This window comes from Myotis daubentonii, chromosome 5 (assembly GCF_963259705.1).
Source record: "Myotis daubentonii chromosome 5, mMyoDau2.1, whole genome shotgun sequence".
Lineage (NCBI taxonomy): Eukaryota > Metazoa > Chordata > Mammalia > Chiroptera > Vespertilionidae > Myotis > Myotis daubentonii.
In genome coordinates this window covers 31,252,709-31,279,640 of record NC_081844.1, presented here as the reverse complement: position 1 = coordinate 31,279,640, position 26,932 = coordinate 31,252,709, and the positions used below count along the sequence as shown (strand labels likewise).

Here is a 26,932-nt window from a genome sequence, read left to right as displayed (position 1 = left end):
CCTTCCCTCCTCTTCTTCCCCTCATCCCCTTCCCTCCTCCTCCTCCCCTCATCCCCTTCCCTCCTCCTCCCTTCCCTCCTCCTCCCTTCCCTTCTCCTCCTCCTCCTCCTCCCCTTCCCTTCTCCTCCTCCCCCTCATCCCCTTCCCTTCTCCTCCTCCTCCTCATCCCCTTCCCTCTCCTCCTCCCCCTCCCCCCCCCCCCTCCTCTCTCCCTCCTCCCCCTCCTCCTCCCGGGGGAATCTGCTGAGGAAGGCACCCGGAAGAGGGCATGTGTGTCTCCCCTTTACAGTAGCCAGGTGTTGGGGTGACGCGGGCTCAAATGGCCAAGTGGCTACGGGACTACCTGAGCTTTGGCGGTCGGAGGCCCCCTCCGCAGCCACCCACTCCCGACTACACGGAAAGCGACATCCTGCGGGCCTACCTGGAACAGAAGAATCTGGACTTCGAGGACCCTTATGAGGACGCGGACAGCCGCCTGGAAGCCAGACCCTGCGGGCCCCGGGGACTCCAAGTACGACTCCCCAAGCACCGGCTCATCAAGGTGGAGGCAGCCGACATGGCCGAGGTGGCCAGAGCCAAGGTCTTGCTGGGCAGTGCAGGGGCGGAGGTGCGTGGCTAAGGGGCGGAGCTGGGTGCCCTAAGAGACTGGGCGGGGAGGACCAGGCTGGGCCCTGGACTTGGGGGGCATGTTGAATGTGTGACCGCAGACACTCCCCAGTCCTTCAGCCGCTGGGCGAAGTGTGATGTCTGTCCCCTTTCAGCGCACAGTGCTGGTGCACCCACCTCTCTGCCTGCCGGGCATTGTCCTGCCCCTGATGTCCCTCTCCAGGCCCCCCCCCCCCCCAGCTCCTTCCTCTCGCAGCTGGAGGAAGCTTTCTAAAACAGACCTGAGCCACTGGCTCCCTTACTGGGCACTGAAACATCCTCACCACTACTCCCTGAACTGCCTGTTATTATTCCCATTTACCAGACCTGGAAACTGAGGCTCACAGAAAAGTAAAGAAGCAATTCGCCTGTGGTCACATGGTCTAACTCCAGACCTGCCTCCAATGCCCATGATTTTTCTTTTTCTTTTTTTTAATATATATTTTAAATTGATTTCAGACGAAGGGACAGGGAAAGAGAGATAGAAACATCAATGATAAGAGAGAATCATTGATCGGCTGCCTCCTGCATGCCCCCTATTGGGGATCGAGCCCACAGTCCCGGTGTGTGCCTTGAACAGGAATCCAACTGTGACCTCCTGGTTCATAGGTTGACCTTCAACCACTGAGCCACACCGGCCGGGCTATAGTATTTTTCTTAGAGGATCACTGCAAACCCTCAGTGGAAACAGAGAAGGATTTGGGGAGGGTTAGGAGAGGCTGTGTTGGGTTGATGGTACAGAGAAAGGGAGAAGGAGGCAGGGACTCAGACAACCTGGGATCAAAACCTGCCTCTTACCAGCTCTGTGACCCTGAGCAAGTTACTTACCCGCTCTGTGCCTTGGTTTCCTCATCTGTAAAATGGGGATAATGTGTCTACGGAATGTTGATATGACAAGTAAATATACATCAAGCATTTAGAACAGTGCTGGCAGCTGATAAACTTTAAAATTATTGAAGCCCTAGTCAGTCTGGCTCAGTGGACAGTGTTGGCCGGAGGACTGAAGAGTCTGGGGTTGAATTCCGGTCTCGGGCATGTGTCTCAGTTGCAGGTTCAGGCACATGTGAGTGGGAGGCATCCAATGGATGAGTCTCTCACATCGATGTTTCTCTCTCTGTCTGTCCCCTTCCCTTCCACTCTGAAAGCAGTGGACAAAAGCATCCTCCCGTGAGGATTAAAAAAAAAAACTGCCCTAGCCGTGTTCAGACTAAAGGGTCCCAGGTTTGATTTCAGCCAAGGGCAGGGCCCAGATTGCAGGCTAGATCCCCCCAGTAGGGGGCGTGCAGGAGGCAGCCAATTAATGATTCTCTCTCATCATTGATGTTTCTGTCTCTCTCCCTTCCTCTCTGAAATCAATGAAAATATATATTTAAAAAATGATTGAAAGAAGGAGGTGAGGGGGTCTATGTCGGGAAGGGTCAGAACTGCATGAAGAAAGGGCATAGGGGAAGCTGGCATCTTTCTTGCAAACATTCCTGGGTGGTAGCGGAGACTCCCTCCTCCCCCCAGAAAAGAGAACTGCTGGGAGGGGATGTGTCAGAGGGCTCAGAGGGGCCGGGCGTATCCAGAGCCGCCTCGTCTCCCTTTCCTTCTCTCACCAGTCAGAAGTCGACACCGAGTACTCGGACCCCTTTGATGCCCAGCCTCATCCGCCACCCCCAGACGATGGCTACATGGAACCCTATGATGCCCAGCGGGTCGTGAGTGGTGAGTGAGCAGGGCTTGGGGGAGGATGACCGGGTCCCAGGTGGGAGTGGGATCTGACCAGTGTCCTTGGCCTCCCAGAACTGCCTTGTAGGGCAGTGCAGCTGTATGACACTCCCTATGAGGAGCAGGATGGGGAGCCAGGAGACAGGCCTTTTTCAGGGCAAAGGCCTGGACAGAGCCGGCAGCCCCAGGAAGATGAAAGGCCAGCAGATGAGTATGATCAGCCCTGGGAGTGGAAGAAAGACCACATCTCCAAGGCATTTGCAGGTGCTTGAGTCCCTCTATTTTCTACTCTGGTCACATCCCCTGTTTCAACTTACAAAGTAGACGCCAATTATCTGCCACTTCAGTGGTTTGTTAATTCTCACTAAAGTGTGAATGACTAATAGCCATAAATTTCTCTTCCCAGAAGAAACTATCTTCCTTGGAAATGGAAACACCTTGTAGAGTGCAATAGGACCTACTTATTCTGCTCAGTATAGTGAAGGGGAAGGCTTTGACCTGGGTTTGTGTCACTTACTTGGGCAAATCATTTTATCTCTTTGAATCTGTTTCTTTCCCTATAAAATGGGGATCATCATGGTATCTACCGAATAGGGTGCTTGGAAATGGAGTGCTATAAAGTGCTCAATTACATAGGAGTTGTTGGGGGAGAGAGTAGCATTTCTTAGTAGCTGTCATCAGGTAGACTTGGGTAAGCTTGGACAAGCCTCTGAATCTCAGTTTCCTCTTCTATGAAAGGAGTAACAATAAGGTCAGCTTTAAGAAATAAAATAGCCCTCGCTGGCTTGGCTCAGTGGATAGAGAGTCAGCCTGTGGACTGAAGGGTCCCAGGTTCGATTCCGGTCAAGGGCACATGCCTGGGTTGCGGGCTTGATCCCTAGTCGGGGATATGCAGGAGGCAGCCAATCAATGATTATCTCTCATCATTGATGTCTCTCTCTCTCTCTTTCCCTCTCCCTTCCTCTCTGAAATTAATAAAGATATATTTTTAAAAAATAAATAAATAAAATAACTTGGACCAGGAAGAGATGTGAGAACCCAACTTTGCCCCATATGTTGTATAACTGGGAGGGGAATTTGAGCTCAGTGCCTCAATTTATTTGTCTGTATAGTGGGGAGTTGTTATCTAGTTCTGTGATTTGCTGGGAATGGGACAGAACTTCCAACCCACCCTTTTAGCTACGCCCCCTGCTCTCTGATTTGTCACTCCTGAAGCTGCCCCGCCCTTCTATGCCACCACACTTGCGGATGACCACACCCTTCTGAAAGTCAATTGGTTGTTCCTTTACCAATTCGGCCCCGGCCCCTCCTCTTCTGATTCCATTGGTACCGCCTTCCTACTGAAATTCCATTGGCGGGCCCCCCTTCCTCCCAGGCAGGTTGGACTTAAACCTTTGCTCTCCAACCCTCCCCCCCTTCAGTGCAGTTTGACAGTCCCGAGTGGGAAAGGACCCCAGGCTCGGCCAAGGAGCTCCGGAAACCCCCACCCAGAAGCCCCCATCTCGCAGAGCGTGTGGACCCTGCCCTGCCCCTGGAGAAACAGCCGTGAGTGGGGAAACTGAAGATGGAAGGCCTGGGTCGCATCCCTCCTGGCCCCATACAGCTACAGATCCACCGGACTAGGGGAGCTGGTTCATGCACTCATTCATTTCATTCATTTCTTCAACTACTCTTCCTTGGGCGCCAGCGCCTGCTGTGTGCCAGACCATCTAGCTAGGACTAGCTGCTAGGTGCAAAGCAGAATCAGATGGAGTCTCCGCGCCCTCTGGCATCAGACGCTGGGTTCGAATCTCTGCTCTGTATCTCCTGGCGACAGGACCTGAGCCTGTCAATTACCTGAGCCTTAAGCTGAAAACCCCCAAGGTGGTGCCTGGCTCAACCAGAGTAAAGGGGGATTTCCTCCCTCCACTTGGGTGGGGCTCATAAGCCTGGGAACTAAGAGCCAGAAAGATTCTCACCCCCAGGACAGGCCTGGGGTAAAACTGGGGAGAACAGGATTGTGAAGAGGCGCCAGCTGGGAGGGTGAGGGTCTTCTCTGTGTCCCTCCAGCCTGGGAGCCCTGAGGGACTCCCTAAGCCCCCACCCAGGTCCGAGCCCCAGGGGGCTGTGTTCATCACAGTCATTCCCAAACCTTGCAGGCGGGCAATACCAGCCGGGCTGCTTAACACTGAAGCACAGGGGAAACGTTTATTCTCTTCAGTTTTCTTTCAATACAAACAACCGCGAAGTCCCTGATGCTCATCCCTCTCCGACACCTTGCTTGCAGCTGCTACCTCTCTGTGGGCACGTTAGGAAAAATGCTAAGTAAGAGCGGCCCAGGTGGGTGGGGATACAGGATGGAGCAAATCTTGTGAGAGTGATAAGCAAGTGATTCAAGTTGGGGATTAGGGCGGGGCTGTTACCCAGCCCGGGAGGCTAAGGTCAAGGTCAGGTGGAACTATATGCTCCACACTGGCCGGGCTCGGCTGCCTCCCCGGGAAACAGGCTCCTCTTGAGAAACCCAAGGGAATTTTTCTCTTCGTGGCCTGGAGGCCAGAAGCCCTTTAACCACTGTGCCTGCGCCAGACCCCTGGTGTGTTTGAAGGGGGGTGGCCTTTCCTGAGACATCTGCCCCCACACCAGGTGGTTTCACGGGCCTCTGAGCCGGGCAGACGCCGAGAACCTCCTCTTGCTCTGCAAGGAAGGCAGCTACCTCGTGCGGCTCAGCGAGACCAGCCCCCAAGACTGCTCCCTGTCCCTCAGGTGAGACCCCGCCTCCGGGAGGTCACAGGAGTGCATGCGGCATGTTTTCAGGTTTGAGCAGAGGGGTGTACCTCCAGCAGCCAGGGGGCTGGGCTTTCGGGCCCATGGGTGGGACTTAATGGGACCTGTCAGTGGGGCCTCCAGGGAGACCTACCGAGAATGAGCTCCCTGTCACGGGAGGTATGCAAGGGAAGATGGTGTGGACGCCACACAGGAGATCTAGGACTTGGGTGAGATGGAGAAGCGGATGTCAGTTTTCTGTTGACCCCCCAGTCCAAAAGTTAGAGTATATTCACTGTGTCTGTCCCGGGGCTAGAATCTGAGTGGCCCTCTAGGCATTCGAGTTTGAGACCCCGGTGCTACGTGCTTCTCTGCCTAAGCTTCTAGGTGTGTCTGAGCATACGGCACTCCTAAGATCCTACTAGGCATCTGAGCGTGAGATCCCTAAAAGCCCAACATTGAAGAGGCTGGTTCAAATCCTGCCTCTACCACTTTCTAGCTGTGTGACCTTAGCTCATTTGCTCACCTTCTCTGGGCCTTGGTTTCCTCATTTATGAAAGAATAATAGCATCGATTTCATGGTAATACTGCAATGATTAAATGGGGAAAAAATACATGAAAAAATATTGGGAATAGTGCCCCAGAAACAGGAAGTACTTGAATCATGTTAATGATGTGGATAAAATGATTCCCAGGTTCTACATCATTCCACCCACCCGAGACAGAGAAAGGAAAGAGACCTCAGACTGGGGGTTAACTAGTGGGGAGGTCAGGTGGAGTGGCACCAGGGGTCCCCAGCTCCTCGTTTTGCAGAAAGAGCTGGGATTGGAGCCTGAATGGTTCACAGGGAGGGACCAAAACTCAGAAAGCTGTAGTCAGCGGAGTCCCGAGTCCCGCAGATAAAAAAGATAAAGGGGTCAGGAGGTTTGGAGAGAAAGTCAGTTCATGTTTCAGGGGAGGGGCTGTCCCCTGGCAGGGCCTCCACCAGCCTAGAAGGCATTCCTGCTCCAGAGCAAGCCAACGCCTTGGCACCAACTGGCTGTTTAACAGAAATACCTGGGGACACCAGTGCCCGGGTTCCAGGAGCAGTGATGGGGCGGCCCCGGGGCTGGAGAGCCTGCTGGGGGCTGGGGTGCTCAAGGCCCCCGTGATGCTGTTCCCCAGAAGCAGCCAGGGCTTCCTGCACCTGAAGTTTGCGTGGACACGAGAGAACCAGTTGGTGCTGGGCCAGCACAGCGGCCCCTTCGCCAGTGTGCCCGAGCTGGTGCTCCACTACAGCTCGCGCCCGCTGCCCGTGCAGGGCGCCGAGCACCTGGCCCTGCTGTACCCGGTGGTCACGCAGGGCCCCCGCCCCGGGGCCTCTGCCCCCGGCCCTGCTCCGTGAGGCTGATTCGCTCCAGCCCTGGAGGAGGCCAGAGGGAAAGGCTCCTGCTCCGCCGGGCTCTCCGGCTGCATCGGGGCTGCCCTCTCAGCCCCCTTCCGGGTCCTGGGGCCCAAGATTGTAAGAAAGTCCTCCTCCGATCCAGAAAATAAATAAGTTATTGTGTGTTTCAAGTGTCCTTTCTGGGAGGCCGGGACCCCAGCCGCTGGGAAGGATGAAAAAGGTGGACCCCTGGAGGGAGAAGGGGGTCCCCAGCTCCTCGTTTTGCAGAAAGAGCTGGGATGGGAGCCTGAATGGCTCACAGGGAGGGACCAAAACTCAGAAAGCTGTGGTCAGCGGAGTCCCGCAGATAAAAAAGATAAAGAAACCCAGGGAGGTACTCTCGGGCCAGCCCCACCCCCACCCGTTTTCCCCTCCCCATTGGGGCAGGCGGCTGAGGCCTAATGCTGCTGCTGAAAGGACATCTGTCCCCATGGAAACAGCAGGAGTGGGGGAGGGGAGCTGGGCCCAGCTGGTGTCACTTGAAGGTGACTGTTGGGCAGGAGACCCAGGAGGCTGATAAGTGCCAGGGAGTCCCTTCTCCCTCCTCCCCCCATCTCCGAGCCTGCCTGGGGGGTACCAGCTGGGGAGAGGGACTTCCAGCTCAGGGCGCTGTGTGGAGGCTGGGGGTGTCGCTTCTCTGCTAATTGGACATGTCCCTCCACGGACAAGAGGGGGAGCTGCCGAGTCACAGCGCCCCCTTGCCATGGACCTCTCAGCCATCCCTGGGACCCCAGAGAACCCATTGAATCTAGCACCCCCAAATTGCCACAAACTCTGGCTTTCCTTTCTTCATGAGCCTTTATGGGGTTTCCTGGGGACAAGGGAGAGGTCCAGGGTCAGAGAAATAGGACAGGGGTCTCAGGAGGGGCTGCTGGACTCCCGACACCAGTCACATCCCGTGTAGCCACGGGCGGGTCTTGTCTGAGTCCCCGGGGTTCTGACTCCTCTTCCTTGGCCATGGCTGCCCAGAGGAGCCTGGCCCAGGAGAGGTTCTGCCTGTAGAAGTGGGGTGACGGCCTGGGGCTGGGCAAGGTTTGGGGGCCAGATGCCACCGAGGGTTGGGGATGGGGAAACACGGTGGAATGGAAGGTACGGCCCTGCTGGTCGTCCCTGGGGATGTCCAGCCCCTTCCCCTCCACAGGCCTTGCCTCCGTCCTCTCTGGGACCCGCTGGGCAGCAGAGGATGTTGCTGTAGAGGGATGACAAAGACCCAGAGGGGGCAGCCAGCCCAGCCGGTGTGGCTCTGTGGTTGAGCATCGACCTATGAACCAAGGGGTTGCGGTTTGATTCCTGGTCAGGGCACGTGTCCAGGTTGTGGGCTTGGTCCCCAGTGGGGGGGGTGCAGGAGCCAGCTGATCAATGATTCTCTCTCATCATTCATGTTTCTATCTCTCTCCTTTTCCCTTCCTCTCTGAAATCAATAAAAATACATATATTTAAAAAGAAGAAAATAAAGACGGGACAGTCGTTAAGAGCCTGGCTTTTCTTCAGCTCACCTCCGGGGCCTTTGCCTCTGCTTCTGAAGAGCATGGCTGGACAGGGCAGCCTTCACCTCTTCCCCTCTTTTCAGCCCTCGGCCCTCCCTCCCTCCCTCCTTCCAGAGGTGGGAGGTGGGGGGACAGTCCATGCTTGTGAAGGGCTGCAGTTCCCACCTACGCCCCTCGGAGAAGGGTCCCCAGGGGATGGCTCCAGAACCATCTGCCCTGGCGCGTCTACCTGCGCCCCCAAACCGGGTGCCCATCCTGATACAGCCAAGGTCACGACCCCGGCCTCCAGCAGCATGAAGAGTCCTGGGGTGAAAGGGCAGGAGGTGGGCGAGACACAGGCGGCAGGGGTGGCGCAGGAGGGACCCCAGGTGAGGCTCACCTGGGAAGCCAGGGGTCTGGTTCGTTGGGTAGCAGGCCTCGTGCGGAGGAGAAACCTCTGTCTCAGGATCCAGCCTCCCACCCCGTGTGGGACCGGAGGGGCCTGCCGTGCTGTTGGACTCTGGGCAGGTGCTGACTCTACACCTGTTTCCTCTTCTGAGAAAAGGACACACATTCCTGTCTGGCTGGGTTGCTGTGGATTTTTTCATCATGAGCTCCCTGCCCTGGTCACGGCTTCAATCACCCTCACGGTGACCTCCATCCATCACCCTGCTCACCAGGGGTCAGTGACCTGCCCCGGGTCACACAGCAGTGACTGGCAGAGCGGAGACATGCTTCCAGGTCTGTACAGTTGGCGTGACCCCAGCCAAAGGCTCCTGCTCCTGCACCTGAACCCTCCATCTCCAGGTCCTAAGTGGGCAGTGGTGCCTGGGGGCTGTGAAACAGCTGTGCGGGGCGGGAAAGCCACTGTGAGGACGGGACCAGCGCCAACTCCTTCCCTCGCAGCTGCCAACAGCTCAGAGCCTGGTGCCTCTGCTCACTGGTGATTGGCCCCCTCATCACGGGAGGGGTCGGGGGTGCCAGGACAGCCAGAGTCCACTGCCCTGGAGGCAGGCAGTGGGCAGTCCTGCCAGCTGACGGGAATGGGCATCTCTGTCTGAGAGGGGCTGGGAGCCAAGGCAGGGCTGCACTGTCTGAGGGGGGCTGGGCATGTGCCCGAGGCCATCAGAAACCTCCAGAGAGCAGAGCCCTGGCTGAGGCGGCTTCTCTCCTGGGCCTGCTCCAGGGTCAGCCCAGGAGGCCGTCCTACGCAGAGTGGGGCGTGTGTGAGCGGGCTGGAGAGAAAGCCGCTGCTGCGCTGGCTCCTGTGTGTCACTGATATGACTTGGCCCTCGGCGCCTCAGCTTTTCCGTCTGCAAACGACGCAGCTGCCTTCGCTGGTCTGGAGAGCTCCCTCCAGCTTTGAGTCGGTGACTTTCAGTTCTGGGTTCTAGAATTCTCTGGTCTACTCAGACTGCAAACTTCTAAGCGTCTCTTTATTTAAAGTGTTTGCCATAGTGCAGTTCTAAGATTCTAGAACCATCCATTCCTTTATTTCAGGGTTTCTCAACTGTTCATTATTGTCACTCCTCGCTCCAGGAGTCTTTTTAAAAAATCTTAATTTCTTCACCCATGAAATTTTAATACCACAGATATACTGTGAATCTATTTGTGCATTATGTGCATATTTATGGTTTATACATAGAAAAGATAAAATTTTCTTTGCTCCCCAAGAACCAATGTTTGCCTCTTTAGGGAGTGATCTGCCCCAATGAGAACATACACTTTAGTTCTTTTTATTTTTTTAAGTCTGCAGTGTCCATTTAGTTCATTTGTTTTTACTTTTTTATTGAATTTGTTGAGGTGGCATTGGTTAATGAAGTTATATAGGATTTCAGGTATATGATTCTATAATACATCATCTGTATATTGCAGTGTGTTCACCACCCCTTATAAGCTATATTTCTGAGAGCTGAGAATTTTATAGCCCTAGGATTCTAGAACGGCAAGATTCTATGTTGTGCTCCGAGGTTCTAGAATTGTCCCAGGTGCAGCAGAACTGTGTACGTAGCTGACGAAAAGACACCTTCTAGAGAATCCACGGCAGCCTTGCTCATGAGAGCCAAGGCCCGAGCTGCCCACGTGCCCATCAGTAGAAATCGGGCTGAGAAATGGCAGAGGAGTCACATGTTGGGATACTCTACCACAGGCACCAACATGAATGAGTCTTCTAGACACATGGAGCAAAAGAAATCAGATGCAAAAGAGAATACACTCTATGGTTCCATTTAAATAAAATAGAAAACCAGCAAAATGGATCTATGCTACTAGAAATCAGGATAGTGTTGGGGGCGGGGGGGAGCAGCTGTGAAGGCCGTGAGTGTGGTATCTAGTGGGCTGGAAAAGTAGTTCCTTTTTAAAGAGAGAAGAGTTCACTTTATTATTTTTTAACATGTTCTTTATTGATTGAGAGAGGAAGGGAGAGAGAGAGAGAGAGAGAGAGAGAGAGAGAGAGAGAGAGAGAGAGAAACATCGATGATTAGAGAGAATCATTGATTGGCTGCCTCCTGCACGCCCCCCACTGGGGATCGAGCCCACTACCAGGGCATGTGCCCTTGACCGGAATTGAACCTGGGACCCTTCAGTCCGCAGGCCAACGCTCTATCCACCGAGCCAAACCGGCTCGAGCTGGAATTGTTTTTAATAAAAACTCCAGAATTATATGTACTTAAGAGTTTATGATTGTGATATTCTGGAACTGGGTTCAGCAAACTCTACAGCCTGCTGATCAAATTCGGCCCACTGCCTGTTTCTTCAAATAAAGTCCTTTTTATATTTTTTATTTTATACTTTAAAATATTTTAATAAGATAAAATTTGCCTACAGTGAAATGCATAGATCTTAAATGTATAATTCAACAAGTGCTTACAAAATGTATCCACACATATAAACAACATATCAATCTAAACATAGAATGGTTCAATCTCTGCAGAAAGTTCCCTGTACATACCACCCCCATAGATGATCACTGTTTTCATTTATATCATTTAAAGTTCTTTTTAAAAATACGTTTTTGTTGATTTGAGAGAGAGAGGAAGGAAGAGGGGGAGAGAGAAAAACATTGATTAGCTGCCTCCTGCACAGCCCCCACTGTGGATTGAGCCCACAACCCTATCAGGTGACCAGGAATGGAACTGTGATGTCTCAACACAACCAACTGAGCCACACCAGCCAGGGCTCAAAGTTTTATTGGAACCCAGTGCCGCCATTAGCCTACTGACCTCTACAGGGGTTACAAAGGCAGAGCGGAGTGGCTGCAACAGAGACCCCCTGGTTCACAAAACAGAAACTATTTACTATATTGCCCTTTACAGAAAAAGTTTGCCAGAGCTCTGGTCTAGAGTTATAAGTTTCAGCATGCCTTTGGTTCTGTGATTTATAACTTGATGTTCTTGGCATTTGCAGGATTTCTGTTCCTAAAAATCTGATTTGAATTTAGAGCTTGTTTCCAGCTGTTTGAAATTCTAGTCTTAAGATTCTAGAAGTGCCAAGTCCCTGCCTCTTCTCCCCACTTGCTCTCACACCCCTGTCCACCGGGAGCTGTGCTCCATCGCCCTTGGCCTCCACCAATTCAGGAATCTCCATGGCTGCCCAGCACAAGTAGTTCCCATTGTTGTTGATAGTCACGCGGTCCAGCTGCAGTGAGCTTGCCAGGTGGTCGCCAGAAGAGTCATCACTGAGGCTCTCAGACCTCCAGGCTGAGGTTGCGGTTGGCGATGTATGGCGGCACAAGGTAACACTGTCCTGGGTCCACTCGACAAGGAGCTGCTCCCAGGCCTGAGACTGTGCCACCTGACAGGTCAAGGTCACCTGGCTGTCCTGCCTCCCCTGCAGCAACTTGGGCCCCTGTTGCACACTCAGGCCTGTGGCTCCTTGCAGGGCCGGAAGGCAGAAGAGGTGAGTGAGGCCTGCCTCTCTCTCTCTCTCTCTCTCTCTCTCTCTCTCTCTCTCTCTCTCTTTCTCTCTTTCTTTTTCTCTCTCTCTGTGTGTGTGTGTGTGTGTGTGTGTGTGTGTGTACACGTGAGTCTTACTCCCAGAGCCCCTCACTGTGGTGAGGCAGTAAGAGGTTAGAACCTTGCTGTCTGTATGATCTTTTGCAAGCTCACTTCTTGCTGAGCTACAGTGGCCTCATCTGAGAAATGAGTATAACTCTCTCAGCACTTGTGAAATTTCAAGATGGACTTTATGACATGCCCAGCTCTCAGCCACACAAACGTCGCTTTGTATGTGCCAGGCCCTTTCTGGACACCGTGGACACAGACACAGAGATGACTGAGACGGACAAAAATCCCACCCTCGGGCAGCTGATGGCCCAGGGCAGAGAGAGACACAGGAAGTCGTGAAATAAGAATAATAATGGAGGAAAGGAAGAGGGAGTGGCAATAGGGGATGAGGATGAGGTGAGAATCTACTTACTGAGGGTGGTCAAGGAAGGCCTCTCAGGGGAGGTGACGTTTGAGCTGGGGTCTGAATGGTCAAAAGAGAGAAGAAGAGGGCTGATTAGAAAAAGAGTTTGCGTTTGGCACCTGTTAGATCCCCCAGAAGGGGTGAGTTTACATTAATCTCCTGGCATTTGAGACACAATTGCAGCTGAGGATAGAGAGATGAAATCCAGGGAAGTGTTTCAGGCAGAGAGAACAGCATGTGCAAAGTCCCAGAGGAGAGATCAGGCTTGGTGTGCTGGGGAAAAAAAGAAAGACAAGCCAGTGGTTGGCCAAGGGGGAGGGAGGGAAGGCGGGAAGGCCGAGGGGGTGAGGTGGTGATGACAGGCCAGTGAGGCCAGGTCACGCAAGGCTGGTATGTGGGTCTTGGTTTAATTTTATCCTAAGGGCCCCCTCTGAGGACCCTTGCTAGACTCCTTCAACTCTCCTAAGGTTCTGAGTATCAGAGAGAGACAGGCCTTATTTGGCAGAGCAGAGAGACTAAGGTTTAGAGGAGCTTTGAGTGGAAGGGGTGGGCAGCTGGAGTGGTGGACAACAGAAGGGGGTGCAGAGGGGAGAGAGGCCCAAGGAGGACCAGGGCTGTGCCCATGGACCCCACTCCTGGCCCATCAGGCCTTCCTCTCCTGGCTGGCACCTGCCACCACCTCTATCCCTCCCATGTGACAGACTTCCTGCCACAATCTCTGCCCCGGACACAGGCAGGCGTGACAGCTGGGCCAGGCAGCAGATGTCTGGGGAACAATGCTGCAGGGGGCTCCATTCCCAGCCACCTTTTGCCTCCGTTTCTCGAAGTTTTTTAATTTTATTTTATTTGAAAGGCATCTGCATATGTGAGTGGGAATGTGTCCCACTGAGTGGAGATCTTTCTGGAAGACTATATATAAACACACCTGGCCTGGGGGTGGGGGGTGGGGGGCGGGGATTGGAAGGGCAGGTGATGCCTCAGAGGGGCGTGGGGACGGGGAGCAGTGGAAATGGAAGAGCAGAATCCAGATCTCGGAGGGAAAGAAGGCATGGAAGCCAGAACGTCCGCTGGGCAAAGGCCTTGGCTTTTCAGTAAATGCAAGGTTGTGAGTCGTCAGGGGCCAGATCTCGGGGGCCAGTTCTCGGTGGAACTCCAGCGTGAGCAGCAGTGTGGGTGATGCGGTGGGGAGACTGAGGCCCCGGGAGGACTCGGATGGGCTCGAGGTCACAGGGCAGGGCTTGGGGTCGAACCCAGGCGTCCTATCTCCCAGCTCCAGGCTCCCTTCCGCTCAGCCATCACCGCCAATTACCAACGTCACCGAGTGCGTCCCAGGTTCGGGAGGTGCGGGGTTGGAGGTGGGTGGGTGGGTGAGCCATTAGGGGTGTCCCTGCTCGCGGGACTACATTTCCCAGCCTGCCGCAGTGGGTGGGGGTCGCGCCTGCGCGCTGTGGCCAGTGATGGAGCGCTGAAGGGGGGCGCGGCGGCGCGGCGAGGGCTCGGCGGGCCATTGGCTCCCGGCAGCGGCCAAGGCAGCTTGGGGACCAGAAGAGCTAGCGGGGCCCGCGGGCCGGGCCGGGACGAGCTGGGCTGCAGCTATGGAGGACCAGAGGGTAAGACCAGGGCGGGGCGCGGAGGCACCCACCTCGGGTACCCAAAGGGAGGGGACCAGGGGATGCCGCAGCGCCCTCCCTCCCGCCCCCGCCCCCGCCCCCGCCCCCAGCTGCTCTGCAGTGCAGACTCCACCCCCGCCGCAGTCTGGCCAGTCTAGCCCCTCCATTGGGAACGTAGCCCCCCACATTTGCCCAGACCCCGTATAATCCTAGCCGCCACCCCCACCCCCACCTCCGCCCGGTATCCCAGGCGCAACCTTGACCCCATCCCCCACGCCTTCCATCCGGACTGCGGACCAGGTGTCCCGGCCCCGCCCCACCAGCTCAGCACAGGTGACTCCACCGACCCTGCGCCCCCAGAAAACAGACCGATCCGAGCCCGGGTCAGAGCTGCAGGCCCCAGCAAGACCCTCCCACGCCGCCTTCCCTCCCAGCATTCCCTCCCGGCATCCCCTCCTCCAGACCATCCCCCTTCCCCACTTACCTGGCTTCCTGGCACCCGCTCTCCTCAGCTTCCTCCGTTCTCCTTGCCAAGCCCTTTTCCGAGGGCCTCCCCTTCCCCAGGTCAGCCCATCTGCTGCAGGCATCATTTTCCTTTGGGGTTTTCTTTTCCCGAGCGAGCCCCTCACCTTATCATGCCCCGCCCTCAGGACGGAGGTTTGCAGGCTTTGTGCTCCTGCCCAGAGTTTGTTCCTTACAGAGAGGCTCACTCTGTGCCTCAGTCCCCTCGCCTGTGAAATGGGTATCTTCATGGTGCCCACCTGCTGGGTGAGGGAAGGTAGGACCAGAGCTTCCCCGGGGCCTGCCTCCTGCTGAGTGCCCAAGCGCATTGGCACAATGGCCCCACATCTCCCTGGATCTCCGGAGGTTGGAGCGATGAGCTCCAAGTGAGGGAGCTGGGCCAGGCTGAGGGGCTTACTGGCCTTGTGTGTGTGCGCGCTTCCCGTGGGGGCAGGAGGCTCTGCGGAAGATCATCACCACGCTGGCTGTGAAGAATGAAGAGATTCAGAGTTTTATCTACTCCCTCAAGCAGATGCTGCTGAACATGGAGGTGAGGGCAGGTGATGGACGGGAGGGCGGGGGCAGCCCTGTGAGCGAGCCTGTTGCTGCTGATAACCGTGGAACTCTGGGCCAGGCTGCCATGTCCAGGCCTCAGTTTCCCCATCTGAGCGTGGGCTTTGGCCAGTCCTGGCTGTTGAGACCTGCAACGTCTCTCCAAGGCGAACTCGGCCAAGGTGCAGGAGGACCTGGAGGCGGAGTTCCAGTCCCTTTTCTCACTCCTGGAGGAGCTCAAGGAGGGGATGCTCATGAAGATAAAGCAGGACCGTGCCAGCCGAACCTACGAGCTGCAGGTGTGTGTCTCGGGGGACTCTCCAAGACCCCAGATGCCATCTCCACTGCACCCCTCAGCTCTCAGCTGGCCTCCTGTCTGTTTCCAAACCTGCCCCTTTTCCTTGTCCCTTCTTGGAGATGCTCCCGTGTTCCGTGTCCAGAGCCAGCCACCCTGATGATGCTGGCCTCGCCGCCTCTTTCCCGGGTCTCTTGCCTGTCCCCTCCTTGGCCATGACCTATCAACCCCCCACCCACCTGTTCCCCCTCTTAATCCCCTGTCTATTCCGCCCGCTTGTCGCCATTGCCACAGCCACACCCCCACAGCTGGCTGTTCCTCCCTCCTGTTCTCACCCAGTGACTCGTTTCTCAGCCCTTGCCCCTGGTCCCCCAGATCTGATGGCCAAACACCCCCCATGGCTCCTGTGGGATTGGTGGGGCTGTATTGAAGCCTCCTGGGCAACTTCCTAACACCCCAGATTCCCATCCCCGGGGACGTTGAGCCCTGGGCTCAGGTGTGGCCTGGGCACGTGAGTGTTTGAGGAAGGATCCCCAGGTGAGGCCGATGTTCTTCGAGGAGCAACACCCAACCTTTCTCCAGCTCCCGCTCCCACTTGGAGCTGGAAAAGGGTGTGGTGCCCTGAATCCCAAAGGCATGGGGAGGCCTGGGAGGGTTTGATGCACTGGGGTGAGAGGTTTCCTCCCTCAGTGCCCTGCCACCCGCAGAACCAGCTGGCTGCCTGCACTCGGGCCCTGGAGAGCTCTGAGGAGCTTCTGGAGACGGCCAACCAGACCCTGCAGGCCACAGACAGCGAAGACTTTCCTCAGGTGGGGCCTCCGAAGCCATGCTGGTAGGGCTGCCAGACAAAATGCAGGACACCCCGTTAAATTTGCATTTCATGTCCACCACGAGTAACTTTTTAGTAAAGTATGGCCCATGCAATATTTAGGATAAGTATGTTCCATGTGATCTTTGGGACATACTTATCCAAAAAAAAAATTATTGGCCCTCGCCAGGTGGAGTGGTTGAAGCATCATTCCACGGTTGCAGATCCCTGCTCAGAGCACGTGCAAGAATTAACCAGTGAATGTGTGGATTGGTCGAACAACAAATCTCTCTCTCTCTCTCTGAAAATCAAGAAATAAAAGTTTTAAAAATAAGTAAATAATAATTATTTGTTGTTAACCTGAAGTTCATACTTAACAAAGAATAATTTTTTTTAGTATAAGTATATCCCATGCAAATGTTTATATAAGTATTTCTCAAATGTTGCATGGGATATATTTATATTAAAATAATTATGTATTTGAAATTTAAATTTAACAATGAGTAATTTTTTAGTATACTATATCCCATGCAATATTTAGTATGGCAGGTCCTTGAATAACATTGTTTTATTCAAAGTTGTTTTGTTATAACACTGATATGGGGGAAAAATTCTGGTTGAGGCTACTGTCTGTGTGGAGTGTGCACGTTCTCTCCATATCCGCGTGGGTTTCTCCAGGGACTCCAGTCCCCTCCCACATCCCAAAGCTGGGCACATGGGGTGAATTGGCGTGTCTACCCTTTCCCAGTCCAAATCGAGTGCGCGGTGGGTGTAAGTGCGCCTGTGATGGGAAGGTGTCTTGTCCAGGGTGGGTTCCTACTGGTGCCCTGAGTTACTGGGAGAGGCTCCGGCCACCTGCAACTCTGAACTGGAATCAGGAGGTTGGAAAATCATTCTCTTGTTTTTTTAATCCTTCTTAAATGGGTGTACAGCTCACACTTATTTCCATGTTTAGTATTAGAAGTGTTTGGGGCCTTTATTTAGAAGTTTGGTGATGTTCTTGTGACCAGAAATAGGCTATAGGAACCTACCTCTTGTTTATATTAGTTAGCCTATCATAAGGTTGATTTTATTACTCATCATTTCGCTTAAAGTTGCAGTTTCTAAGAACCTATTGACACCCTAGCCGGTTTTGCTCAGTGGCTAGAGCATCGGCCTGCGGACGGAAGGGTCCCAGGTTCGATTCCGGTCAAGGGCACGTGCCTGGGTTGCAGGCTCAGTCCAGTGTGCAGGAGGCAGCCAATCAATGATTCCCTCTCATTATTGATGTTTGTACCTCTCTCTCCCTCTCCCTTCCTCTCTGAAAGCAATATATATATATATATATATAATTTAAGAACCTATTGACGACATTAAGTGAGGACTTATTGTATATGTATGTTATAAATATCGAATAGGACATACCTATACTGAAAAAAGCATTGTTGATCTAAAATGCAAATTAACTGGCTGTCCTGTGTTTTTTATTTGCTAACTCTGCCAATTGTATGTTCTGGGCACTGGGCAGGAGGTGGGGGAGGGGTGATGTCTTTGCCCTTCTGTCCTTTCAGGGCGCAGCCAAGGGTTTCTGCCCCAGTGCTGGGGACTTTAGCATGGCTGCCGCGCGGGACCTCCGTCTTCTGTCTGTACAGTGGTTTTCTAATGCGGTCGCGACAACTCTGAATTTTATTCCGTCCCTCTTTCTAGGCTGCCAAGCAACTCAAAGATGGGTAAGATACTGGATCTGGCCCCCACCCCAGTGCCCTGCCCCTGGTATGACGGTGGGGACACCCAGGTGAGGGTCCCTTGGCCCAGAGCACTGGACCAAAACCTGGGGGAGGGAGTCACCCCCATACCTCAGAGGACCAGGCCGGGGGCCCCCCCGAGATGCCTGCCAGCAGGCTGCCTCCACTTCCTTCCCTGCAGTGTGACCATGGCCCCTGCCTTCCGGCTGTCACTGAAAGCCAAGGTCAGCGACAACATGAGTCACCTCATGGTGGACTTTGCCCAGGAGAGGAGGATGCTACAGGCACTCAAGTTCCTGCCGGGTGAGAGGGGACCGCCCCAGGGTTTCAGAGAAGTGGCTGGGGCGTCTGGGAGGCCCTGAGAGAAGGCTTGGAGTAAGGCTGACAGCCAGGTGTGGGGACCCCAAAAATGCCCTTGGGTGGAGCCATAAAGAAGCCCCCCTGGTGCCACCGGGAGGCCACACACCTGGTGGAATCCTGAGGAAGCCCCGCCCCTGGTGGCAGCGCCCAAAGGCCCCGCCCAGCAGTGGTGGCGGCCATGGAGGCCACGCCCCTAGTTGGTAGAGAATTCTGGAAATGTTCTACCTGTAAGTGGTGGAATCCTGAAAAGGCCCAGCCATTTGTTGGTTGAACCCTGAAAAAGCTCTGCCCACCCCCCCACACTTTGATGGAACCTGATGAGGCTGCACCCCCAGGCCCCAGAACTCAGAGAGGCCCCCATGCGTGGGATCCAGAGGCCTCCTCCCCAAGGAGGGCTCAGCAAGGCCTGCCCCTCCCCCTCCTGGCCAGTCCCCAGTGCCCCTGTGATCGACCTGGCCGAGACTCTGGTGGCAGACAACTGTGTGACGCTGGTGTGGCGCATGCCGGAGGAGGACAGCAAGATCGACCACTACGTGCTGGAGTACCGGCGGACACACTTCGAGGGCCCGCCCCGCCTCAAGGAGGACCAGCCCTGGATGGTTGTGGAGGGCATCCGGCAGACGGAGTACACCCTGACCGGTAAGGGCGGCTCGGCCCAGCTGCCAGCCCCCCTGTGCCGCCCAGTCCCTCCTGGCTCCTGTCTCCCTGTCAGCCAGCTGGGGGTGGGTGGGTGGTCCCCCATACTCACGGGTGGGAGAGCAGCCTGGATGGACTGACCAGGAGCAGCAGGAAGTAGTAATAACAAGGCTACTGATGACAGCACCTGCACCACTGACTGAGGGCTCACTGTGTGCTAAACGCTTTACCCACACGTAACAGGCAGGCTTATCACCATGTTACAGATGAGGGGACACAGGGGAAGAAGGCACCCTCTATCCACATCTTGTCTCTACTCTCCATTCATTCATTCATTCATTCTAGTTTATTGAGTGACTACATTGACCTAGGTGCTGTCCTTACAGCAGTGAGAAAGCAGACAAAAATCCCTCCCCTCATGGAGCTGGTGTTCTGGGCCACCCTCTCAGGATTGGGGGATTTCCTTGGCAGGTCCAAGAAAGCAGAAAGGCTCTGCCAGTGTGGCTCAGTGGTTGAGCGTCCTCCCATGAACCAGGAGGTTGTGGTTCGATTCCGGTCAGAGCACGTGCCTGGGTTGCCGGCTCGATCCGTGCAGGAGGCAGTGTTGATGTTTCTCTCAGGAAGTAATAATAACAGTTATTACTCTGAAATCAATAAAAACATATTAAAAAAAAAAAAAGAAAGCTTGGGGGAGTCCACCCAGCTGGTAGGGGAGGGTCTGATGGGGGAGAGAGTTGGCTGTCAGAGCCATCCTGAGCCAGGGAAACGCTCGGGCGGGGAGCCTTGCTGGCAGGATAACTAGCACCACAGCTCCTGGGTGTAATCAGCCTGTTCCTGGTCTGTAATTAGCAAACATAGTTAATAATAAGTATGCTAATTGCGGGAAAGAAAGGCCACCCGTCTACAAGATGGCCTGAGAAGCGATTGGTTTATCCTTTGCGTGGGAATCAAAATAAACACACGCCATTTTTCCTCAATCTTTTTTATTGTGGTAAAATACATATAACATAGCATTTATCATCTTAACCTTTTTTTTTTATTTTAGAGGTCATTTTTTGTTGTTGTTAATCCTCACCCGAGGATCTTTTCCAATTGATTTTTAGAGAGAGTGGAAGGGAGGGGAAGAGACAGAGAGAGAAACATAGATGTGAGAGAGATGCATCGATTGGTTGCCTCCCACATGCACCCCAACCAGGGCCAGGGATTGAGCCTGCAACTGAGATACATGTCCTTGACCAGAATCGAACTTGGGACCCTTCAGTCCGAAGGCTGACACTCTATCCACTGAGCCAAACAGGCTAGGGCTACAGGACATATATTAAAGCTGGGGAAGGGCTGAGGGATAACAGGAGAGGGACTAGGTTGGGAAATGAGCCTAGGTCGGGCTGCTTTGGCTAATTAAGAAGTCAGAGATATATTTAAAGGAGAATAAATACACTTGCACAGGATAAAAGAAGAAAAATTTTGCCAACAAAATTGCATCTTACATGGAGGGAGTAAGTATAGCTAAACAATAAATTTAGGTGAAAACTTAAAAAAAAAAAGTCAGAGAGAAGGGAGTCTTGGGAACAGGTTCAGGGGGGTTAGTCCTGGATGAGCTGTCACTGCTCATTGCTGCCCTGGCTGCAAGCTTTGTGGGGTCCTTTGAGTTTAGGATTGGGGAAAGAATGGCCGAGGAGGCTTGGGCGTGCTCCTGGGAGGGAGAGCATGCCCAATCTTAACCATTTTAAAAAATATTTTTATTGATTTCAGAGAGGAAGGGAGAAGGAGAGATAGAAACATCAATGATGTACTGGGGATCAAGCCCACAACCCGGGCATGTGCCCTGACCGGGAATCGAACCCAGGACCTCTTGGTCCATGGGATGACACTCAATCCACTGCACTACCACAGCTGGGCTTAACCATCTAGGCTGTATAGTTCAGTGGCATTAAGTACATTCACATTGTTGTGCAGCCGTCACCACCATCCATCTCTGTAACTTTTCATCTGCAAAACTGAAAGAAACTATCCCCATTAAACACTAGCTCCCATTTCTCCTCCTCCTACTTGACTTCCTGTTCCTCTGAATTTTAGTACTAGAAGTACCGCGTATGCGTGGAACCATACCGTGTTTATCTTTTTGTGACTGGCTTACTTCGTTAAGCATGTCTTCCAGGTTCATCCATGTTGTAGCACGTGTCAGAATTTCCTTCCTTTTTTAAGCTGAACAACAGTCCATTGTCTGGGTATGTCCGGCTTCCTCCAGCAGTGGCAGCTTACATGGCTGTAGTTCAATATCAGAACCAGGAAGCTGACAAGGCTACATTCTACAGTGTTGATTCACATTCCACCAGTTTCACACACCCTCCTTCGTGTGTGTGTGTGTGTGTAATCCCTTATGCAATCTTATCCCACAGGCGAATTCCTGTCACTACCACCACAGTCCAGGTAGAGATCTGCTCTGTCACAGGCTTTCTGATGCATCTTTTTTTATAGCCACACTCTCTCGCCTTTTACAAAATTCCTAGTGAGTTAGTTCCTCCGGGCAGGAAGTCGAATCTATTCAAAGGTGTGTGGTATTGAGGAATAGGTGAATGTGCTCACCTATGGAAATAACCTGTTTACTTGCAATCAACCCACTATCTCGTTGATTGCCTGGAAAGACAGGAGGGTTTTGGTTGTTTATGATTTCCATTCCTCAGCTCATCTCATCCTCATGTGAACCCTGTTCAGTGTGGGGAATATGATCACTGTTTTGCAGAATAGGAAACTGAGGCACACAGTAAGTGACTCTACCAGCGGTTCTCAACCTGTGGGTCGCGACCCCTTTGGCAGTCAAACGACCCTTTCACAGGGGTCACCTAAGACCATCCTGCATATCAGATATTTACATTAAGATTCATAACAGTAGCAACATTGCAGTTATGAAGTAGCAACGAAAATAATTTTATGGTTGGGTCACAACATGAGGAACTGTATTTAAAGGGCCAGAAGGTTGAGAACCACTGCCTACTAGTGGTCGGCAAACTGCAGCTCGCGAGCCACATGCGGCTCTTTGGCCCCTTGAGTGTGGCTCTTCCACAAAATACCGACTTCTGCGCATGGGCCACGAAGTTTCAATCGCACTGTACGTGCGTGCCTGCAGGTGGTATTTTGTGGAAGAGCCACACTCAAGGGGCCAAAGAGCCGCATGTGGCTCGCGAGCCGCAGTTTGCCGACCACTAGGCCATGTCCCATATTTGAATCTGAGCCTTCTGGGTGGCAGTTTTAGCTCTCGAGAAGTAGATGGCGCTGCTGAGCAGACCCCTGAATTCAGAGAAGGGAATCCAAAGACGGGTGAGGCAGTTTGGGTGGGAACCCGGGAGAGGCGGCGAGGGGGGTAGGAGCCTTCAAAGACCAAGGGGAGCAACCAGAAGGGGCAGCCAGGAGAGGGCAGTGCTCTGGCTGCCGAGGAAAGACAGTGTTCCTAGGAGGGAAAGAGTGGTCACTGAGGAGGTCCTGCAAGGTAGGGACTGACGGGGGGGGGGGGGGGGGGGGGGGGGCAGGTTGAGAGGGCAGCGAAGGGGGTGTTCCTAAGCTCTCCAAAGAGGTTTAACTTGAGGGAAAAGACAGCTCGAAAGCTTCTTTTTATTTTTTAAGATCGGAAGCAACCTTAAGTAAAGGACAGAAGGGAGGGCAAGATATAGCCTAGTAGAAGGGAAAATCTTTAATACGTCACCAGGTACGCCCAGATCCAGGGGTTGCACTTTTTGGCTCTGGGACTTGCATTCCCCAGGAGACTAGCCAAGAGCCCTGACAATTTTCCCTGGAGGCGCTTCCTCCGAGCTGGCCAGCCCAGAGAAGAAAGCCGCTCTGCCCTGCTCCCTGTAATACCAGCCGGAGTCCTAGGGAAGGCTCTGGCCCGTCTGGGTGGGTGCAGAGCCAGGGAATGCATAGCTGCACAGGTGTATGTGGGAAAGGTTTCTCAGCTAAGATGTCGTTTGCAAGGGGCTCCTTAGAATGAGGCGTTTACTGCGGCGGGTTTACTGTGGGACACAGGGGCCTCTAACCTCCTGCTCCGAGTCTGTGCTGATTCCCTCTGTTGTCTCCTAGGCCTCAAGTTTGACATGAAATACATGAATTTCCGCGTGAAGGCCTGCAATAAGGCAGTTGCAGGCGAGTTCTCCGAGCCGGTGACTCTGGAGACACCAGGTGACTGGCTCCCACACCTACCCTGGCCCTGATCACAACCCTTCCTGCCCGGGGCCCCAGGGACGGGTGTGAAATGAGAATCTTCAGGATGTTGTGGCCCTTTTCGCCCTTTCTGGCTGCCAGAAAGCTCAGAGCTTAGTCCACAGTAGAATTCCGCAGCCTGAGTGTCCGGTATAAAACCTGCTTTTTCCTTTACTTTTGCTCTTGATCCCTTTTTACCTGGATGGTTTACGCGCACACACACACACACACACACACACACACACACACACTCACACACTCACACACACTCTTCCTCTCTCCCCCTTCCCCAAGTGAGTAAGTGCTCTATAGAACTGGGGAGGGAGTGTCAGCAGTGCAGACAGACTGCTTAGCCTTCAGAGCTAAGACTGCCACCCAGAAGGCTTGGATTCAAATATGGAACATGGCCTAGAAGCCTGTCTGCGCTGCTGACACACACTTCTTAGTGCATGGCCTTTCCCAGTCGAGCTTAACTGTCATATTGCTGCCCACCCCCAGTCCTGGGATTAATCCCCAACGGAAGCTCAGGGCAGCACAAGTGGTTTGAAAATGGCTCCAGGCCTGGGAGCCTTTAGACAACAAGCCCTTGGCCTTACTCCTCTGGCTGTATGGTCTGCCCCCTCCCTTCTCCCCCCGTCTTGTGTCTTTTGGTGTCTTTCTGCCTGTCGTCTCTGTATCTGTCTCTGAGACTTTATCGGTGTCTTTCTCTCTGCCTCTGTTCTCTGTCCCCGTCATGGTCTGTCTTGGTCACTGTTTGTCTCTGTCTCTGTGTCTCTCCGGGTTTCCCCATCTCTGTGACTCCCACGTCTGCCCGGCCCCAGCGTTCATGTTCCGCCTGGATGCGTCCACATCCCACCAGAACCTCCGGGTGGACGATCTCTCCGTGGAGTGGGACGCCATGGGCGGGAAGGTGCAGGACATCAAAGCTCGAGAGAAAGACGGCAAGGGGCGGACGGCGTCTCCCGTCAACTCCCCGGCCAGGTAGCCTGCCCCCTCCCCTCCCCAAGTCTCTGGGAGAGGAGGTCAAGATGGACATGAACACACGAGCCAGTGAGGTCAAGGCTGGGGTGGAGGGAGGGACGTGGAGCTGGGGAGCCAAAATAGTGAATCGAGGGAGAGGAGCCTTTGAACTGGGTATTGACGGCTGAACAGTCTTCCTGACAAGGAGGGGCACAGGCATGTTCTGACATCAGGGGCCCAGGATATGAGAAGGACCACATACTGTCAAGGGCTGCGGAGAAGTCCGTGTGGCTGGGGTGGACCAGAGAAGCATTCCAATGGGGAGGGGAGGGCTGAACTGAGCCCTCCCCTCCCTGTCACCCACAGAGGTACTCCATCTCCCAAGAGGATACCCTCAGGTCGTGGGGGACGGGATCGCTTCACAGCTGAGTCCTACACGGTGCTAGGTAAGGAGGGGGGAAGCTTGGAGGAGAGTGGGGGACTCTGGCCAGGGCTCTGATGCTGGGGTGTGGGAGAGAACTCCTTTGGCTGGGGAAACTGAGGCAGCCATCAACAACGCTTCTCTGGGAATGGTCCCAATAACGTGCTGTGGTGCTGGTGGAATGGGAAGGTTTGGGGAGGAATGATTATTGAGGGGAGCCAGAGCTTAGGGAGCTGAGGAAAGAGGCTCTGGACTGGGGAGTGGCTGGTTGGGAGCTTGAGGGGGGATTTCCTGGGTCCATCAAATAGTTGGGACTGGGGGAGTAACTGGGATTTGGGAAGTAGCTGGGAAGGAAATGATTGCCTATAAAGCAGCTGGAGGAGCCAGAGAAAGCTGGTGTCAGAGAAGTTGAGAATACCTAGGATTGGAGAATTGGTTAGCACTACAGGAGTGATTAGATCCTCTGAAGGAGAAGCCGGAGTCTGTGAAGGAATTGGAGTTTAGGGAAATCACCACTATCCAGAAAAGAGCTCAAAAAAGAGGCTGAGGTTTGAAGAAGTTGGTGTGGTCAGTACTATCAGGGGGTAGAAGGTAGAGGAAGGTAGGGAGTTGCTGGGTTTGGGGGATAAGCTGAGGCCGAGGAGGAGTTAAAGATCTATGGAGGATTTGGATTTTCTGGAAAGCATCTGAGATTATCCAGAATTAGGGTTTGGAGAGGAAGCAGGGGAAGGTGTGGGGGTGTCTGTAGAGTATCTGAGATTTGAGAGGGAGCTATCTAACCCCTGGGAGGAGCATAGATTAGTTGTGGTTGGGAGAGTAGCTGAGGTCAGGGAAGAGTAGACCTGGAGAAGAAATGTATCTGGAGTTAGTCCTGTTTCTGGGGAGGGGCTGAGCTCTCAGCTAGAGATGAGCTGGGATCTGGGTAGGGCAGGAGTATTCAGAGCAGCTGAAACTCAGGAATAGCTGGAATGGGGAGTAGCTGAGGTAGGAAGAATCTGGGTCTGGGGTCTGGAAAGGATGTAGACTCAGGATTCAGCTGATATCTGGAGGGGATCTGAACCCCAGGAAAAGCTGAGGCCTGGAAGAACCTGGTCTCCACAAGGAGCAAACTGGGAGTCTGGGAAGCAACAAGAAGGAGTCTGGAGTCCTGGAAAGTATCTGGGCTCCAGTAGGGAATACTTGGAATCGGCCAGGAGCAAAGGTTTGGGGATTATCTAGTTTCTGGGAAGAATTGAGGACTGAGGAGTAACTGAACATGGGGAGTTGGAAGGAGTTTTTAAGGCTTGGAAGTATCTGGAAGGAGTAGCTTGTACTTGTAGAGAATCTGAAAGGACTAGTGGAAGCTTGGAGAGAATCTGGACTTAGTATCTAGAGGAAGTTGATAAATCCTGGGAAATATCTGGGAGGAATAGCTGGGGACCTAGGAGTATCTGGAAGGAATAACCGTGGTCTGGGGAGTACCTAGGTGGCTGCCCCTTTGTGGAAGAACACCTGGGACCCTATTCTACCTGTTCTCACTGCCCAACCTGCCCCACAGGGGACACGTTGATCGACGGCGGGGAACATTACTGGGAGGTGCACTACGAGCCAGACAGCAAGGCATTCGGCGTGGGGGTGGCCTACCGCAGCCTGGGCCGCTTCGAGCAGCTAGGCAAGACCGCGGCGTCCTGGTGCCTGCACATCAACAACTGGCTGCAGGTCAGCTTCACCGCCAAGCATGCCAACAAGGCCAAGGTGCTGGATGCCCCCGTGCCTGACTGCCTGGGCGTGCACTGCGACTTCCACCAAGGTGACCCTGGGCCCCAGCTGGCATCTCCAGCCGCCTCTGCCTGTCTGATCTCTCTGCCGCAAACCCTCTAACTGGTCCCCCGTCCCTCTGCCCTCCACCCAGGCCTCCTGTCCTTCTACAACGCCCGCACCAAACAGCTGCTGCACACCTTCAAGGCCAAGTTCACTCAGCCACTGCTGCCTGCTTTCACAGTAAGGTCCCCTCCACGGCCTGAGATGGGGGTGCGAGTGGCTCTGGGGGATGACTTTGCTGCCGAACCTCTTCTTTCCCCTCCCTGTCTCCCAGGTTTGGTGTGGCAGCTTTCAGGTGACGACAGGCCTACAGGTCCCCAGCTCCGTGCGCTGCCTGCAGAAGCGAGGCAGTGCCACCAGCAGCTCCAATACCAGCCTCACCTAGGCCAGTGCACCCAGCTGGGCTGATTTTGGGGGCCACCACCAGGTCTCGGCTGTTTTCAGCCAGGCACCCTCTTCTCACTTGCTGCTTGGAGCCTTAACTCCTAACAGGGGTCACCAACAGGAAGCAGGAACCAGGGCAGGCCCTCCTCCCCACCTCACTTCCCAATAAAGGTCAAACACTGGCCGGGTGTGCTGCTGGTTCTTGTAGAGGATCTGACACTGGCTGTGCCTTGGCCCTCTCCAGACCTCAGCTTTCCCAGCTGTAAAATGGGCTTTTCTGGCAAAGTCAGGTGG

At 54.0% G+C, this 26,932-nt stretch overlaps 2 protein-coding genes across 4 annotated transcripts; both read left to right on the top strand.

The window, feature by feature from the left end:
• The first annotated feature begins 238 nt into the window (after positions 1-238).
• Positions 239-6,645, top strand: SHD (Src homology 2 domain containing transforming protein D). The gene is made up of 6 exons (XM_059697146.1): positions 239-607; positions 2,247-2,352; positions 2,431-2,619; positions 3,777-3,900; positions 4,978-5,097; positions 6,262-6,645. Exons 1-6 carry the CDS (start codon positions 320-322, stop codon positions 6,479-6,481), a joined length of 1,047 nt encoding a protein of 348 aa, XP_059553129.1. The 5' UTR covers positions 239-319; the 3' UTR covers positions 6,482-6,645.
• Positions 6,646-13,843: 7,198 nt separating this feature from the next.
• On the top strand, positions 13,844-26,820 carry FSD1 (fibronectin type III and SPRY domain containing 1). 3 transcript variants are annotated; one of them, XM_059697142.1, is made up of 13 exons: positions 13,844-14,003; positions 14,959-15,054; positions 15,224-15,355; positions 16,059-16,160; positions 17,846-17,868; positions 18,065-18,186; positions 18,673-18,882; positions 22,954-23,052; positions 23,895-24,054; positions 24,400-24,479; positions 25,992-26,152; positions 26,346-26,434; positions 26,529-26,658. In XM_059697142.1, exons 1-13 carry the CDS (start codon positions 13,989-13,991, stop codon positions 26,551-26,553), a joined length of 1,314 nt encoding a protein of 437 aa, XP_059553125.1. In that variant the 5' UTR covers positions 13,844-13,988; the 3' UTR covers positions 26,554-26,658. The 3 variants fall into 3 exon arrangements, with proteins under 3 accessions (XP_059553125.1, XP_059553124.1, XP_059553126.1); XM_059697141.1 differs by having other exon boundaries at positions 13,846-14,003; positions 25,992-26,243; positions 26,529-26,820; XM_059697143.1 differs by lacking the exon at positions 13,844-14,003 and having other exon boundaries at positions 14,958-15,054; positions 15,153-15,355; positions 25,992-26,243; positions 26,529-26,820.
• The last annotated feature ends 112 nt before the right edge of the window (positions 26,821-26,932 follow it).